Genomic DNA, 19,320 nt, shown 5'->3' on the forward strand with positions numbered 1-19,320 from the left:
TGGGAAAGGTGCATCTTGTGAAAAGACTCAGAAATGGTCGTAACCTGTGAGCCTGAATCCATTATGGATTCACAGGGTACCCCGTCAACAAATACTGAGGCTGCACAGCGTGGGCCTATGAGACCTTGAGGGAAGAGGAAGTTAGGATCTAGGCTGTGTATGGGATGAATGGGCTCTGTGATTTGCACTTCAGGACCACAAGCTAATGTCTCGGGACTTGGGGAATCAAGGGTTTCAGCTCCTGGGTGTCCCACGACAGGAGCTGCCACTAGTTTAAAGCAAACGGGGCTGTGGCCTGACGTGCAGCAAAATCAGCCCGTTTCTTTCTCAACTCTGCATGCTTTTCTCGGACAAGTGTGGGATTAGCGTCATTTGAGCAGCTTACTGCAATATGATTGTCTTCCCCACACTTAAAGCAAAACCATGCCCTAGGTGTGCCAGGAACTTTAGCAAATGCCTGTGAGTTTCTGGTGTTGACAGCTAGAGAATTTTTGGGCTCATATCTCTCAGGTTTGGTTGAATGGCTTTGGCTTTGGACAAGCATTTGGACTTGTTTGGTCAACTCAGCTATTTGACCTTCAAGCTTGGCAGTTTCATTCGGTTTTGGGTTCACAGATCTGGATTTAGTGCTTACAAGAGGTTCAGTACTTGGGGCGGTGCTCCTTGGCCTTTGCGTTAAAGTTAACTGTTCAACTTGCTTTGTGAGCTCACTAACTTTTTGTTCGAGTTTCACAGCTTCACTGTCGGTTGGAGTAGGAGTCGCAAGTGGCGCTTGGCCAAAAATGGGCATACTAAAAACTGAGTGTGCGTGTGCAGCAGCTTTTGTTGCACCCAAATGTTTCTTCATGCGGTCCAACTTGGCGAAGCGACGCTCTTCCTCAGTCCTTAACATGAGGAGAAGCTCTGAAAATGAGGGTGGAAAGCTCTTTTTTGCTTCAAGCTGGAGACTTATTATCAAGCTTTGGTCCCAGCAACCTCTAATGAATTGCTTAAGAAGCAGTTCATTTACATTTGCAGGAGGGGCTCCCCCTCTAGAAATGACTCGTGTGAGAAGGCTGTGAAGACGGTTCAAGAAGGCAGATGGGTTCTCTCCGCTGTTTTGATTCGAGCCAAGAAAGGCAGTGTAAAGCTCTTCACCGTCCTCAACAACTCCAAAGGCTGAATCAAGCTGAGTGACATAAGTGCTTAGTGTCGCAGTGACCCCCAGAGGCTTTACAATTTCAGATGCAGGGCTAAGTAAGCTCTCAAGTATCTTCCTCACTTTGAGGGCATCAGTCAGAAAAGGGTCAGTGAGTAGAAGATCGACTTGGGTACGCCATGTCTCATAGTTGACTTCACCGTTGGGCCGTGGAAGTCGGCCTGAGAAGGTACGTATCTTAGCATGAGCAAGGGGTGCGTGACTTGGCTCATTACGAATAACATGTTCAACCACTACTTTCTGAATATGCGAAGGGTTGTAGATGCTCTCGTCTACATGCACTGGACCAGCAAAAGTGTCAGTATGTGGGCTGAAAGCACTTGTGGGTTCTACGGGTTCACTTGAATCAGTATTGGGAATGATGTCAGCTGTCGTATTAACGTTATGGTCAACGGGTGATCGTGTCTCAGTCTGGGGGGTAGGGCTGGCCTGCAACTCGTCTTGGAAAATACTGAGGAAGCCTGCCCTCCCACTGCCCCCCATAAACTCAAGTTCCTTCAGGTATCTACGGGCCACTTCCTTGCCCATTTCTTCTTGGGTGATATCTCTGACAGTTTTGGAAACCCATTTCACTGTAGGGTCTACAGGGCTGACAACTTCCCCTAAGGTGGAAGGGTCTATCTTTAAGATAGCCTGTTCAGACTCATACGCTATAAGTGTTCTGCCTTCGGGCTGATGTGGCTCATCAGGGACCCTGACAATGTTAGAGATCTTACCATTGACTTCGAAAACATTAGTTATATCATGTTCACTACGGTGTCTTTCAATACCTGTAATAAGCAGGGTTTTCTGGCTATCAACTCTAAAGCGTTCACAAAGGTCAAGTGCCATTTTCAAAAATAAACGTATTACTCAGTGTGTCATATGAGTTGGAGGTAAAACCACTATGCCAATCTCCTGGCTGGCTCGCCACTAATTGTCACCCTTTTTAACTGAGTAGTCCAAAATCAGTCGAATCCGCAGTAATCTGTCATACAAAGTCAAGGAAAAACAGTATTTGAGAATCTACTCATTGGGTTCAGTTAGGATCGTAAGGAGACTGGCAGTGGTAACTCAACTTAAAGAAGGAATATCCCTCCACTCAGAATGAGACACTGACAACAACTTAAAGGAAGAAAAGTGATTTGAGTGTATTCAACATTTAAATGGTCCAAAGCATAGACATGAACAAAACATTTAAATAATCTCAAACATGCAAATCTCAACAATGTACAATATATCACTTAAAGTGTCCATAAATGGTTTAGGTAGGCTGTCCATTTCAGTTCAGTGCACTTAGTATTCAGTGTTCTTAGTAAGTGTTAATTGTCTTTAGTCACTGGTTTGCTTTTTTTCACCAGTTTCTTTTTGTTAAGTGGAATCAGATCTGACCCAAAAAAAGAAAAAAAAGTAACAACATAAAGCGTCCTGAGATCTCAGAAAAACGTTAATCCAAAAAAAATTGCAAATCGTTGTATCCTACCACCCTCCAAGGGAACAGGTGGCCTTCAGATTGAGAACGTCCTTTCTAGGCACCTCCAGTGGCATCCAGTCCTTAGATGGCACCCCTCGGTCCTTGCAGCAGATTTCTACCACATAAAAAACCAGTCTGCACACAACGTGCAGTCCAATCACTTCACTTGTAAAATAAAACATGTCTTCCTCTAATATTATCCCTTTTTTCCCCCACACATCACACATCTATACAGTTCTTATTGGCCAATAACAATTTATCAACAACAAAAATACATTTCACTGCAAATCATGAAGCATGAAAAGTGTCTCCGTGGTGTGTTAGCTAAAACGTCACATATAAACGCCTTAGCCCAGGGAGCACATGTGGGTACGCTAGCATACTTTCCACAGGCTAACACAGCTAAGCAATCATTAGCAGGTTCTAAGACAAATATCACATTTCTGACAAGCATAGTATCCTGACTGGTTTTATGCTCAGAACTGGACTGTGAATCACAACTTAAACTGCAACTATGAGACTCACCAGGATATTCTTCAAAGAAAACATTAATTCCGTAGCGCAACACGTTACAGACTGAATCTCCACACAGCTTTTGCGCATCTAGCTCCGTGCAGGCGGATGCAGTGAAAGAAAGTCACCACGCACGCGCTATGGTGCATTCACGGTACATGGGAAAACTCAGAACTTAACAAAACAGTAACACTTCAAATTAGAATAAAAATGGAATACAATTGGCAATAAAATAACCATGGGTTACACTTGGAATCGTTTGCCATTTTTGCAAACGATTCCCTTATCGATTCCAGTCGCCCCGAATGACGTCACCACGTTGCGGAGCGTCATTTACCTGGCAGGAAACATGGCGGCTCAAACGCTAAAAAGTTTGGTTATACTTTACGAGAACGGATGACAACAGTGCAACTTGCAATACTTGCAAAGTAGATATTTCATTTAAGGGAGGAAACACTACGAATATGCAAAAGCATTTGCTCACAAAACACACGATGACCTTAAATAAATGTCGTGTTTTTAATTCCGCTCCGGACTCGTGAATCTCAACCCAGCAGCAGCGGTAACGTTTGCACGTCCTCTCCCGTTAATGCGGCAGGTAAATAATCAACTAACAGTGCATATTATGTTAGCGCGATCTGCCTTATTACAAAACCTGCCATTACTGTGCATTTAGGTGACCATGATGAGAGACAGAGTCTGGCTCAGATGCTGGCAGTTCTTGCTACAGTCTACCGGTAGCGTCTCCTTTCAGGCCAGGATAGACGAATGTCACCGAGCAGTGACTAAGTTTGTGGTAAAAGGCTTGCACCCATTTGCCACAGCAGATGCCCCGATTTTCGGTAAGTGAATGTGTTTAATTGTAGGCAGGGACATTACTGGATATTCTTGTGTAATTGCTACAAAAGAATATTTATTTTATTATTTTACATTCACAATTTTTTTTCCTGGGGTCCCTGTGACACCCCATTGAAGAGTCGTAGGCTGAAACTGTTAAGATCTCACTGTTGGGTTTGTAAGGCCATGTTACTCCTAAATTTCTATCTTGTTCAAAGAGAAGATATAAAACAAAGATCTAAGCTAATTGACCTTAGTGTTCTCCTTTTTTAAAAAAAAAATAATCGATAAGAGAATCGATAAAGAATCGAATCGTTAAACAGAATCGAAAATGGAATCGGAATCGAGAAAATCTTATCAATACCCATCCCTAGTTATGAGTTGGTGATGCTGTTACACTGTGTTTCCTGTGTTGAAAACTAGTGTCACTTCTTTCCACAGCTATGGATGGCTAACTTTATGGTCTTTTTATGGCACCTCTGGAACCTGTCGACCTGCGTCTGACCACAGGGATGGTCAATGTGTATTGCTAATGTTTGTTTTTCTAAGAGTACATGTAGGGGATTCAGCAGAAGTGGACAAGTGACATGAGAAAAACAAATAAGAGATGCAGTGTTTATGGAAATAATTGTAGTTTACTGATTTGAAAAAACCTGCACATGACACTTGTCTTGCTGATGTTGAATGCTTTATTACTCTTAGTATATAATTGTTTATAAGTGTGAAGTTTGATTTCACTTCCAGATCTTGTTTTTCAGGCCATGATGGTGTGTATGCAGGCTCCTGGCGGAGCCAGTTTTTAAGCAAACTTAATATGCCAAACACACTAACATCTTTTATTGCAGGGTTATAGGTCCAAAATGGTCCTGCTCCAGAGGAGGAGATGCCCTGATGTTGCCTGGGACATGATCTAGCTAACCTTTTTCTTTAAGACAGGAATCTGGTTTTGATGAGTTGACTCATGGGAGTGTCCATGCGTCAAGAGGAGGGGTCCAGGATTAACATGAAACAATGAATTAACATTAAACTATGTTTTATATGATTTTTGCAGCGATTTGTGTGATTAACAGTTCATTCAACGGGTATTAAACCTATACAAGTGGTGCATCCATGCTCAGATGAGGCTTTGATGGCCTATAAGTGAAGTTCACTGAACTAAAGAATGTGGTTTGATGATTGTTGACATGCTCTCCAAATAGAAGTTTTTCCTCCTAGCAAGGAAATACAGGTGCAGCAGTCATCTCCTGAGAAATCTTCAGAGGCCCAGTGAGAAGTGAGAACCATTCCAGGCATAGCTGAAAGCCCAGGCAGTGGTTGAGGTCAAAGGTCAAGCTGGTTGGGGCCCATCATGAGATTAGACTTTGGAGCCACAGCAAGGACCACAAAACTGCGTTGGAATGAGAGCTGTGCCAAAGGGGATTTCCAGAGGCCAACGGAGGAGATTGTGGACAACAGACGGGCACCTGAAGGTTGAGGGGAGCGTGCCAAGCTCCATCGACAACGCAGGGGGAGTCCGAGGATGACATCATGATTCTGTGAAAAGAACAGGAACCAGAAGCTATGGTGGTGATGGCAGCAGTTTCCTATGAACATCACCTAATGCTGTGTCACTGTACTGTGCATACGATGACACTCTGAAGACTGCTGGGATCATAACAGCAGTAAGATAACTGGACCCAGCACCCTTTCCACAGAGGGGTTTTTCTGCAGAGGATGGACAGTAGAAGAGTCATAAATATTCCTATCGCAGGACGAAGGCCTAAAGTGAGGTGATGGGGGTTGATAGAGGCCATTTCAAGTGCTTCTGACCACTCAAACTGCCTGCAAAATAGCGGAGAGACCCTCCTGGATACATCAGAGCCACTGCAAAAAGGTTGAGGTCCCAGAGGATTCCACTTCCTTCACAGAAATCAACTAGTAGAGGAAAGTTTCACCCTCACTTGGTTGCTTCAGTGGCGAGGGGGAAGTGCTGATTGGGCGCCCGTAGGAAATTGCTCGCACTTCAACCTCCAGCCATTGGCCAACTCTAGAGTAACCAAGTAGTAGGGTGTGACAGACCTGTACGTAGCCATGGGAAGGTGGACCCTCCTGGTTACCTTGACTACGACGCTCACCTTTACAGGACAAAGACAGAATCGGCAAATACAGACTATTATGTCTGTTCCCATATGCCCAGCACGCCTTTGAGACAAATCCAGCAGGCCCAAAATCAGGACTATGTAAGTGATACAAGTGACTGGTTTTCTTGGCTTTACACTGGCTCCTGGTTACAGGTGTTAAAAGGACTACTCATCGGAGTTGGGATATTTCTACTTTTATTTTGTGTCTTTGTAACATGTATACTGCCGTGTTTAAAACTTTTGATTAATCGCATAATATTTTCCACTGTTGCTGCATACATAGCCATGACAAGTGATGATAATGACTCCGACCTGTTGGAACATGAAGACTTTGTGTGACCAATGACGATGTGACAGAAAATGTACAACAAGATGTTACATACTGATATCTCATTTAAATTTATACTGACAACAGGAGGGAATGTCAATGGGAAATTGTACTTAGTAGTCAGTATAATCTTTTAATGATATAAGTTTGAATATGGTAGAATACTGCATGTAACCATTTGTGTTTATTGAAAGGATGTCTCATCCTAGGAAGTCTGTAACATTCCAGGGTGTTCTGGCTTTCACCCCCACATCCTAGGAGCATGGGAAAAGGTCGTACCTTGTTTTATTGTTTTACGGTAGGATTAACGTAGTTATATCTGTTTCCAGTCTAGCAGGTTTAGGGAAATCACTTATGGGGTCACACTCTGACCACACACACACACCACACACACACCACACAAGCACCCACTGAAGTGTATAAATAAAGGACCAGGGCAAGTCCTCAGGGCCACTCTCTGAGACTCACTCTTGGGGTGTGAGTTCTGAGAGATGCCCTTGCTAGCAAGAAATTCTGTGTGTTTCTCCTCTCTGATTCTCTACTGAAGAAGTGTTTTAGAATATATCTCTTAACAACCTTAAAAATATTCTGAAATACAATAAAAACAAAAGACAGGCGGTTGTTGAAATAGTTTTATGAGTTTTAATCTGAGATTCTGGCGTTTCTGGATTTAATGAATCGATATTAAAAAAAATAATTTTAATCATTTCTCAAAGAAACAACTTTATATCCTTCATGCTTGGGCTTGGGCTGGACTGAGGTCAGTTTTGTCATCAGACGGTGAGTCTGAAGGTCATGGCCACAAGCCAGTTCTTATTGCCGCTGCTACAGGGGCAAGAGCTGAAACAAAAACACAGGGTGGGTGTTTATTCCCAGCCTCAGCTTTCTTTTGCATTGCTCTCTTGACCTGTTTATCTCTCCACCTGTGACCAAGGTTGTGATTGTACAGAAGGCTTTGATCAGGGAACATGTCCCCGCAGCGACTGCACGGGTACCCGGTGTGAGAGAGTTGATGCTCCTTCAGGCTGTTTTGCCAAACAAACGTTTCCCCGCACGTTTCGCACCAGAACGGTCTCTCTCCAGTGTGCACACGCCTGTGGTGGTTTAGACTGGACCGCTGAGTGAAGGTTTTGTTGCACTTGTCGCACCAGTATGGCTTCTCTGCAGTGTGGCTACGGCGATGGGTCTTTAGGGCCCCCAGGTATGCAAAGGTTTTGTCACACAGGTCACAGCTATATGGTTTCTCTCCAGTGTGCAACCGTTGATGGCCCCTGAGGGCTCTGGACTCCGTAAACCGTTTGCCACATTTGCCACTTCACTTCATTTAGAATCACAGTGGACAGTGGAAGAACATATGAACAGCACAGAATGGATTCATACCCGCGACCCTCTTCTTGTACAGCACCACCATGTGTGCCGGCTCACCTGTGAGTTTATCCACATCTAAGGAAGAGCTGCACACCTGCTGAGCCCTGCACGATGACCCAGTGGGGCTCCTCTGGATCATTAACATCATTGTCACTGTCATTACTTTCCCTCATGTTTAAAGCTGCACCACCCCAACACAAGAACATACATGTTACTGTTTCATTATTTGTTTATAACATTTTTTAAAATCTGTATATTACGTTGATTTTTAAAAATAATGTCAACAGTTTATCGTGTTTATTTAAAACATTAATTTCTCTGGAAATGTTTTGTATTTATTAAGAAATGATTTAAAAGCAGTGAAAATTATTTTAATGAGAGAGACCCGCTGTAGGAGATATTATTCAGTTTGCTTCGTATTTATTAGAATATACTGAATGTTTGGCTGTTTTATATGTTTATTGTTTGATTTGTCGGACTCTAGCGGGACACCTCGGGTTATCCACACCAGTTGGCAGCTGCACTCTGCTGGTCTTTGCTGTTTAACAGCAGGATGCTCTGTCGGGACTTCTGCGCTGGACTGAATCAGAGGGCTGAACAAAAACGCTTCTAAACATTTCCACTGGAGAAACACGTGTTACAGGCATAGACCACGGATGAAGCCTCAGTGAGAAAAAATCTTTTTGACTTGAAAAATGTATTTTTTAAGAGTAATCTGGCCAAGAGGACAGCTGAAATTGCAACAATAGTTCTGTAAACATATTTTAAGTGGACAAAAGGGAGCTGATTGATTATAATGAAAGTACAATGACACGTAAAGATAGTTGAGAAAGAAATAGTTGAGAAGAAACAGGTAATTTTTAAATTTGATATATAACCCCTTTGTAATACCTGTTCACAAAAGTTTATTTAGCAACATACGCAAAGATATTACACATAAGAAACACACGGAAACAGTGGAAATCATTTTTTGCAGGCAATCACTTTTTGCCACAACACCGTCTACGAGCCAGTCACGGATCCCGGAACAGCGGTTTCCCGACTAAGGTTCAGAGCCGCGGAGGCAACAACCGGCAGATACTCTTGTATTCTTCCACCCGCACCGAGAAGGATCAGATATAAACCCACGCTGCTTACTGACCTGGGCTCCTGAGGAGGAGGTGGGGGCTCCAGCAGTCCGCTGCTCCAACTCCTGGTTCTCCTGCATCACTACAGTGTGAATCCACCAGCAGCGCACTCGGTCTGTGGCTGGAAAGCACACCGGACCGCTGAGATCTCCTGTGCGTTCTCGTGAACTCTCCAAAAAGCGCGTGCAGGAGAATTAAGAGCCGCCCGTTCAAGTGATAAAGTCGCAGATCTCGCAGTGTTTGCTCACCGACACAAAGGCATTTTTATGACAGCAGCACTGTACTCCAGGGGCGATTTTAGCACATTTGGGGGAGCTTCGGACACAATTACTTTTTATTTAATTCATGCAACTGTCTCGCAGCTGTGGGACCACCATGTAACTGTGTCCTGACCTTTTTACCAGTTTGAGGAGTTGCTTCCTAATGCTGTCTGGTCCGAATATTTAGGATGGGTCAAATTCCAGATGGAAAACAAAGGATATTTTCCATGTTATACCTTAAATGTGTATAAATTGGATCTGTTGATGTCCAATAAAATGAATTAACAATAAATGTAAATCTTCTTAAAACTTGATAGACTCATTTACCCACTCCAGTGAAAGCAAAAAACAAGACTGATAATGGCTTTAAATTGATTATGAACAAAATGCAATACATTTTGTTTTTGCTACATTAACAACTTCTAACTTTCAGAACTCTGATTTCCTGCAGGACCCACAAGGACCCTAACCCACGCTTGAAGAAAAAAGGCTGGTTCTCAGTCGGTAAATTACTTCAGAAAATAAAAATACAATATGAGAACATGTCTTAAAATGGTGTTTTGGGGATTTTACAGTGAAATGAATGAAAAACTTGAATATTGTCCAACCTCAAAACAGAATATGTATCCAAATAGCCCTCAATAAGTCACAAACTTCACTTGAATACATACAAGTCAGGTAACAAGCATCAAGAATTAGAGAGTCTTAAACATCTACAGTGAGGCCAAGAAAACCAACAAAAAAACCCAGAGAAACTGATTGCATTACATTAGTTGAGCAATGAAAAATCATGTGGCCACAACTAATCTTTAAGGCTCATAAAAGAGAAAAGATTTTGACAAAGTGACATTTATTGTGTCTGTATTAAGGTTGTCTGTGAAGGTTCTCAGTCATCCAGGTCATCATAGTCTAAGGAGCTTGCAAAGAAAAGCGTCTGGACTTCTTTAAGTTGCTTGAAGATGTTTTACCTCTCATCCGAGAAGCTTCTTCAGTTCTAAGGTCAAATGGTGGAGAGTCCCAGATATAAACCTAGTGGGAGTTTCCCCCCAAAAGGGATAATGAACCCCCTGAAAATAATCCTCTACCTAATCACAGGAGCCAAGGTGTGAAACTGGTTGTAGGTCACAATCAGCCAGGGTTTTGGGTGAGCTCATTGTGAAACCTGGCCCCACCCTATCATGCGATTTCCTGAGGTCAGATGGTCCAGGATGTGAGTGGGCGTTAAGGCGTCTGGGAAGGGATCTCAAAACTGGATTATAGATGGCAGACAGCTGGTGTCGTAAACCACCGCCTCTGTCTCTCATTGGCATCCTCGAAAGAGTGACCTTTGACCTTTAGATGCAGATGGGCCGCTGAGTCATGTTCCATGAAGGTGGCTCTTCTATGTTGTGCCATTTGTTTATGAAGTGGCTGTTTGGTCTCTCCAAACCAAGGGAGACAAGAACTAGATAAAAAGTAATTGTGTCAAGACTGAATGTACTTCTGTGTTTGGGAAGTCCTCAGTCCAAACTGACTTTTTGGTTCACTAATGTCAACTCAGGAAGCTGCTGCCGTGACCTCTGTGAACACACACACACACACACACACACACACACACACACACACCTACACACACACACACACACACAGAGAGATCATTAATGCAAAGGATTGCAGCAGCTTTTAGATTTTTACTCTCTCTTGGATTTTAGATGAACAGTCATATAAAATGTATCCCAAATTTTTCGCCTTTTTTTCCATTAAGATGTGTCTTTAAATCTATGATACGTTTTTTGTTCAAATAGTCCGTTCACATAGTAAAGAAGTAGCTAGGGTACTCACCAAGTAGGAACAACAATTTTTTTGCCTGTCCCGTTTGGATCTTTAGCCATCAGAATTGTTGTCTGAAGGCCAACAAAGATGCCAAGCGGATTTACTTTACCAATTGGATCATCCTGGCCTTGCCATATTAGTCCATTTGATCGACCTTTATTATAATTATGTATTTCTTTTACTTGATTTTTGGTTGGTAGAGATGGGACAGAGAAAGAAAAAGAAAACCAAACAAAACACCTGGATCACCTGTATGGAGATAAAAAAAAAACAGAAGAGAAAACAAACAAAAAAAAGAGCAACATAATAAATACAACACCATCACAATAAACTAGATAACAGTACATACTAAATATTAAATGTTGTTGTGCATATATATATACATATATATATATGTATATACATATATGTATATATATATATATATATATACATATATATATATATATATATATGTATATATATACGTATATATATACATGTATATGTATATATACATGTATATATTAGGGGTGCAACGATACTCGTATCGATATTGAACCGTTCGATACAGTGCTTTCGGTCTGCTAGATGATGTTAATGCAGCACTACGGACGATACCTACAGCCACGATTACCGACACTAACAAGCTGATCTACAATACGGCAGCAGTGATCAGTGAGATGCTTGGCTACAAGTTGAACAGCCACAAGGGGCAGTACCCTCCATGGAGAAGGAGGCTAGAGGGCAAGATCAAAGTAGCACGGAGGGAGGTGAGCCAACTAACGGAGTTGCAGAAAGGTGCGACAAAGAAGGTGCATAAGAAATACAGCAAGCTGTCCATACCTGAGGCCTTGGAAACTGCCAAGCAAAGACTCACAGCCTTGGCCAGCCGCTTGAGGAGGTACACCAGAGAGATAGAAGGCAGGAGAATAAACCAGCTGTTCTCCACAGAACCAGCAAAGGTGTACTCTCAGTGGCAAGGGAACAATAATAAGAGAACAGCACCACCAAGGCTGGAGACGGAGCAATACTGGAAGAGCATATGGGAGAAGGACGCAACCCATAACGGCAATGCTCAGTGGCTAGTGGATCTGAGGGCAGACCATAGCGACCTCCCTGAACAGGGTCCAGTAACCATCACAGTGGCAGATATCCAAGAAAGGGTCTCCAGTATGAAGAGTTGGACAGCACCAGGGCCCGACATGGTTCACGCCTACTGGCTGAAGAAGCTGACTGCACTCCACGAGCGTCTGGCAGCACAAATGAACCAGCTGCTAGTTGATGAGAGACACCCAGAATGGCTAACCGAAGGTCGGACGGTCCTGATCCCCAAGGACCCCAAGAAGGGACCAGTCCCCTCTAACTACCGACCAATAACCTGCCTCAGTACTACATGGAAGCTCCTGTCAGGCATCATATCGGCTAAGATGAACAGGCACATGGGTCAATACATGAGCGGGACACAGAAAGGAATTGGCAAGAATACCAGAGGCGCAAAACACCAGCTACTGGTAGACAGAACAGTCAGCCGAGACTGCAAGACCAGACTAACCAACCTGTGCACTGCCTGGATTGATTACAAGAAGGCCTATGACTCAATGCCCCACAGCTGGATACTGGAATGCCTAGAATTGTACAAGATCAATGGGACCCTAAGAGCCTTCATCAGGAACTCAATGGGGATGTGGCGTACAACACTAGAGGCCAACTCCAAGCCCATAGCACAAGTCACCATCAAGTGCGGGATCTACCAGGAAGATGCTCTGTCCCCACTGCTGTTCTGCATAGGCCTGAACCCCCTCAGTGAGATCATTAACAAGACTGGCTATGGATACCGACTACGGAACGGAGCAGTTGTCAGCCACCTCCTGTACATGGATGACATCAAGTTGTATGCCAAGAGTGAACGAGACATCGATTCACTGATCCACACTACCAGGCTATACAGCAATGACATTGGAATGTCGTTCGGGCTGGAGAAGTGTAGTCGGATGGTAACAAAGAGAGGGAAGGTAGTCAGAACTGAGGGGATTGAACTACCAGAAGGCAACATTGCAGACATAGAGGACAGTTACAAGTACCTGGGGATCCCACAGGCGAATGGGAACCATGAAGAGGCCGCTAGGAAAGCTGCAACCACCAAGTACCTGCAGAGGGTCAGGCAAGTCCTGAGGAGTCAGTTGAACGGTAAGAACAAGATCCGGGCCATCAACACGCCCTGCCCGTGATCAGGTACCCTGCTGGGGTAATAGGCTGGCCAAAGGAGGAGATAGAAGCCACTGACATAAAGACAAGAAAGCTCCTTACCATGCATGGAGGGTTTCACCCCAAGTCCAGCACCCTGAGGCTGTACGCTAAGCGGAAGGAAGGAGGCCGGGGACTGGTGAGTGTCAGCACCACAGTCCAGGATGAGACAACGAACATCCAAGAATACATCACGAAGATGGCCCCAACTGACAGCGTGCTCAGTGAATACCTCAGGCAGCAGAAACCCAAGAATGAGGAGGAAGGCGAGGAACCATCATGGAAGGACAGGCCTCTGCACGGTATGTACCACCGGCAGATAGAGGAGGTGGCTGATATCCAGAAATCCTACCAGTGGCTGGACAAAGCTGGACTGAAAGACAGCACGGAAGCACTAATCATGGCAGCACAAGAACAAGCTCTGAGTACAAGATCCATAGAGGCTGGGGTCTATCACACCAGGCAAGACCCCAGGTGCAGGCTGTGTAAAGATGCCCCAGAGACAATCCAGCACATAACAGCAGGGTGCAAGATGCTAGCAGGCAAGGCATACATGGAACGCCATAACCAAGTGGCCGGCATAGTGTACAGGAACATCTGTGCCGAGTATAACCTGGAAGTCCCGAGGTCAAAATGGGAAATGCCCCCAAGGGTGGTGGAGAATGACCGAGCTAAGATCCTGTGGGACTTCCAGATACAGACGGACAAAATGGTGGTGGCTAACCAACCGGACATAGTGGTGGTAGACAAACAGAAGAAGACGGCCGTAGTGATCGATGTAGCGGTTCCGAATGACAGCAATATCAGGAAGAAGGAACACGAGAAGCTGGAGAAATACCAAGGGCTCAGAGAAGAGCTCGAGAGGATGTGGAGGGTGAAGGTAACGGTGGTCCCCGTGGTAATCGGAGCAGTAGGTGCGGTGACTCCCAAGCTAGGCGAGTGGCTCCAGCAGATCCCGGGAATAACATCGGAGATCTCTGTCCAGAAGAGCGCAGTCCTGGGAACAGCTAAGATACTGTGCAGGACCCTCAAGCTCCCAGGCCTCTGGTAGAGGACCCGAGCTTGAAGGATAAAACCGCCCGCAGGGGCGTGCTGGGTGTTTTTATATATATATATATATATATATATATATATATATATATACAGTGGGGCAAAAAAGTATTTAGTCAGCCACCGATTGTGCAAGTTCCCCCACTTAAAATGATGACAGAGGTCAGTAATTTGCACCAGAGGTACACTTCAACTGTGAGAGACAGAATGTGAAAAAAAAAAACCCATGAATTCACATGGTAGGATTTGTAAAGAATTTATTTGTAAATCAGGGTGGAAAATAAGTATTTGGTCAATAACAAAAATACAACTCAATACTTTGTAACATAACCTTTGTTGGCAATAACAGAGGTCAAACGTTTACTATAGGTCTTTACCAGGTTTGCACACACAGTAGCTGGTATTTTGGCCCATTCCTCCATGCAGATCTTCTCAAGAGCAGTGATGTTTTGGGGCTGTCGCCGAGCAACACGGACTTTCAACTCCCGCCACAGATTTTCTATGGGGTTGAGGTCTGGAGACTGGCTAGGCCACTCCAGGACTTTCAAATGCTTCTTACGGAGCCACTCCTTTGTTGCCCGGGCGGTGTGTTTTGGATCATTGTCATGTTGGAAGACCCAGCCTCGTTTCATCTTCAAAGTTCTCACTGATGGAAGGAGGTTTTGGCTCAAAATCTCACGATACTTGGCCCCATTCATTCTGTCCTTAACACGGATCAGTCGTCCTGTCCCCTTGGCAGAAAAACAGCCCCATAGCATGATGTTTCCACCCCCATGCTTCACAGTAGGTATGGTGTTCTTGGGATGCAACTCAGTATTCTTCTTCCTCCAAACACGACGAGTTGAGTTTATACCAAAAAGTTCTACTTTGGTTTCATCTGACCACATGACATTCTCCCAATCCTCTGCTGTATCATCCATGTGCTCTCTGGCAAACTTCAGACGGGCCTGGACATGCACTGGCTTCAGCAGCAGAACACGTCTGGCACTGCGGGATTTGATTCCCTGCCGTTGTAGTGTGTTACTGATGGTGACCTTTGTTACTTTGGTCCCAGCTCTCTGCAGGTCATTCACCAGGTCCCCCCGTGTGGTTCTGGGATCTTTGCTCACCGTTCTCATGATCATTTTGACCCCACGGGATGAGATCTTGCGTGGAGCCCCAGATCGAGGGAGATTATCAGTGGTCTTGTATGTCTTCCATTTTCTGATGATTGCTCCCACAGTTGATTTTTTCACACCAAGCTGCTTGCCTATTGTAGATTCACTCTTCCCAGTCTGGTGCAGGTCTACAATTCTTTTCCTGGTGTCCTTCGAAAGCTCTTTGGTCTTGGCCATGGCGGAGTTTGGAGTCTGACTGGTTGAGGCTGTGGACAGGTGTCTTTTATACAGATGATGAGGTCAAACAGGTACCATTCATACAGGTAACGAGTGGGAGACAGAAAAGCTTCTTACAGAAGACGTTACAGGTCTGTGAGAGCCAGGGATTTTCCTTGTTTGAGGTGACCAAATACTTATTTTCCACCCTGATTTACGAATAAATTCTTTACAAATCCTACCATGTGAATTCATGGATTTTTTTTTCACATTCTGTCTCTCACAGTTGAAGTGTACCTCTGGTGCAAATTACTGACCTCTGAACACTGAATTCAGGTTTCAGTTGTGTTAAGTTGTGAAGTTGTGATTAAAGTTTTCTTACTGACACAGGTAGGATGGTCAGGCGTCCTCTGTTCCTTCAGCGTTCATGAACTGTCACTTATAAAATGCTGCCAAACATCAACTACACTCAATAACTAAATGTGTGCAGGTTAAAGTGATGGACGCCCGGATCTGCACTCCAAATAAAAACAGACTAAAGGTGTTTACTTCAGAAACAAAGACAATATTTACAAAGATCTCACAGGTCAATTGTGAGCGATCACAGCAGCATCTCATCCTGACTAACAGCTTTTAGATGCAGGGAGAGCGTCGTGGTTCAGAGGTGGTTCAGCAGATGATGAAGGCCTTTCTGTTGCATTGTGTAGTGCTGTGGATGCCATGATGGTTGACTGGGTCTGCTTCTACTGAACTCACAAACACTTCTGAGGTATTTACACCTGAAGCCTCATTTAATGTGAGTCAGAAACAAACGGCTCACCTGTGATTAATGGATGTTTCCCTGCATTTATATTTTCACACAGTTTATTTCTTACAGCAGGAAAACTGAACAGAATGTATGTAAGAGGTTAGAGTGAGGATGACGTCACTTCATACAGAAAATACATGTTTGTCTGTTTTGATGATGAAGGACTTCTTTAGCTCTGTAAACAGCTACACTTGAGAGGACAGAGGTGATTTCATGGATAAATAACAATGTGTTTATCAGCTTTCATCATCGCAGTGCAGACGTGACGTCAGATCTATCAAAGTGAAGGCCGTCTCTCTGATGACGTCACAGAGCAGAGTCGTTCTGTCCAATAAAGGATCTCAGATCAGCTGCTGCCATCTTGTGGCCACAGTTGGTTACTGTCTCTGAAAGTTGTCTCATGTTTCCTGTTTTTCTGTTAACAAAGGCTGGAGCTCATCATGCTGAGAGGGCAGCAGCATTTTTTGGCTCTTCACACATGTTCATTATATTGTGATGATCCTGGATGGAGACAAACTACAGATAAGTGTGTTCAGCCCAACTAGTTGATCTCATTACAGCAGTTTGATGTTTCCCTTTGAATCCCCCTGAAGATACTGACAGTGAAGCACGTACATAATACTCCAGCCTTTCAACTCTGAGCTTATTTAGTTCTATTAATACACTGAAATCTCATTTGTGTCATGAAGAAAGTCTTTAATCAAACAGAATTCAAAGATCAGAAACATTTCATATATGGAGTTAAACATGAATCATTGTTTCAACAATATATTTATTGTTGTCATAAACAGACAAGAAGACAACAACAAACTGCTTCTCCCATTCAACACATGTCAGTCCATATCCCAGCAAACTAAATCATCTCCATTTACACATCAAATAGAAACATGAATCACTTGTAATGATTAGAAACTTGATAGAATTTCAAATCTAGTTTGGGGAGTCATTCAGTGAGAAACAGTGAAATGATTTTCCATGTGAAAAGGTGGACAGCAGAAACAGAAAGAAACAGTGAGAACTAAAAGAGAAACAAAGAGCTTTGGAACAACGAGGCAGCAGGAGGACAGCTGCAGTTTAACAGCTTCAATTCACTGACAGGAAACAATATTAGAAATATCATCATCCTCAACTCATCTGCTACACTGACACTGACACCTTCAACGGCAACACCTTCACTTTATCATCAGTGCTGATGTATGTAAACATCCTGTGAGTGAAAGTGTGTGTGAAGGTGTGTATGTGTGTGTTAGTATCAGGATCAGAGAACGACAGCTTTCCTCTGTTCCAGTCCAGATTCACTCTGATCCTCTGGAGCTTCTTCTGGACTGAGAGAGCAGTGACACTAAAAGTGGATCCAGTTAATGGTGAACATGCTGAGTATTCACTTCTATTAAACCATATAGTCCATAATCCAGAGTCTATGCTTCCCTTCCTCTGCACAGACTCTGCTAACACACCCAGTGTCCACCATGTACTGTCTCCAACTTCAACATCCCAGCTGTGAGTCCCTGAGTTAAAGCCCTCAGAGCCCAGGACAGAGCAGGACCAATCAATCCTCTCAGGATTATCAGGAAGCTGCTGCCTCTCTCCTCCTCGTCTCACACTGGTCAGATCTTCAGACAGGATGAGGTCTGGACCAGCAGTGTTTGGGTCCAGAATGAGAGGAGTGTAGGAGACCATGTCCTTCATGTTGTTCCAGATGTTGAAGGTCAGGTTGCCCAGGTGTTTGGCCTGGTCTATCAGAGCTCCTGAGGGCAGCTGTGGATCATCCAGCAGGGGGCAGCGCTGGACTCTTTCCACTGCAGCCTTGTAGTTGTGCAGGAATGAGACGTCTTCAGCTCTCAGCTCCTCCTCTGTGGCTCTGACTGTGTCTGAAAGAGCTGCTATCTCTCTGCTCAGAGCCTCCATCTTCTCCTTCATCATCCCACTCTTCTGCTCCTCTTCCTCCCTCAGTGCAGCCAGCCTGGCCTCCTCTTCCTCTGCTAGAAACTGGTGAAGCTTCTTAAACTGCTCCTTAATCTGCCTCTCTGTGTGTCGGGCCTGGACCTTAATGTGTTCTGCTGTTTGATCAAACTTCACTTGAACTTCTTCACAAACCTTTAACTTCTTCTTTAAGGGCTCCAGAGTTTCCTGAAGTTCCTTCTTGTGTTGTTGTGCAGCTTCATCGATGGGTCTGAATCTGTGATTGGTGTGTTTTTCTGAGTCTCTGCAGACGACACACACTGGCTGCTGATGGTCCAGACAGAAGAGTTTGAGTTTCTCAGAGTGCAGACTGCAGAGAGCCTCTGAAGCTCTCTGATCTCTCTCCTGTAAGAACGACTCACACAGGTTCTTTAAAGCCAGATTTAAAGGTGGATCATTCCTTGAAGATCTTCTCTTACAAACTGGACACTCGTGTGTTGGTCTCTCTCTCCACCATCTCTTCAGACAGTCTTTACAGAAGCTGTGGCTACATGACAGAATAACAGGATCTCTGAAGACCTCCTGACAGACTGGACAGCAGAGATCCTCCTCTGATCTGGAAGCCATTGAGTCTGTGAGTGAAGCTGAAAACAGCAGACAGGAAGTACAGTCAGTCCTGGCTCCCCTCCCTCCTCTACCACCTTCACTGATTCTTCCTTTGAGTGGTGTTTTTGCTCAAACTCACATTCAGTGTGTGGAGCATCAGCAGCTTGAAGTAGCAGTGTTGGAGTTTTCCACTTTTCTCTCCTGTAGCTGGACTCACTCAGAGGAAGCTGCTAGTTTGGTCTGAGCTCAGTCTGATCGTCTGTGCGTCTCTCTTTACTGAGGACGAAGAACTTCCTGTTTCCTGGTTTGTCACATTTGAGTGACGTGAGGGGAGGAGACAAATGTTGCTGTTTGACTTTTAACTAAGGTGTGTTTCAATCCTGCCTGCAGCTCAAAAGC

General features: G+C 44.2%; 1 protein-coding gene and 1 pseudogene across 1 annotated transcript; both read right to left on the reverse strand.

Moving 5' to 3' along the window:
- Window positions 1-225: 225 nt before the first annotated feature.
- LOC148103263 (uncharacterized) lies at window positions 226-3,393 on the reverse strand. Its single transcript, XM_087831712.1, has 2 exons — window positions 3,177-3,393; window positions 226-2,786 (listed from the first exon to the last, which is right to left on the reverse strand). The coding sequence occupies exon 2, from the start codon at window positions 2,027-2,029 to the stop codon at window positions 269-271; it is 1,761 nt and encodes a 586-aa protein (XP_087687838.1). The 5' UTR covers window positions 2,030-2,786; window positions 3,177-3,393; the 3' UTR covers window positions 226-268.
- A 14,145-nt stretch (window positions 3,394-17,538) lies between these two features.
- On the reverse strand, window positions 17,539-19,005 carry LOC148103264 (nuclear factor 7, ovary-like; annotated as a pseudogene).
- Between the last annotated feature and the right edge of the window lie 315 nt (window positions 19,006-19,320).

Source organism: Neolamprologus brichardi, chromosome 3 (genome assembly GCF_056152115.1).
Source record: "Neolamprologus brichardi isolate AB-2024 chromosome 3, ASM5615211v1, whole genome shotgun sequence".
NCBI lineage: Eukaryota > Metazoa > Chordata > Actinopteri > Cichliformes > Cichlidae > Neolamprologus > Neolamprologus brichardi.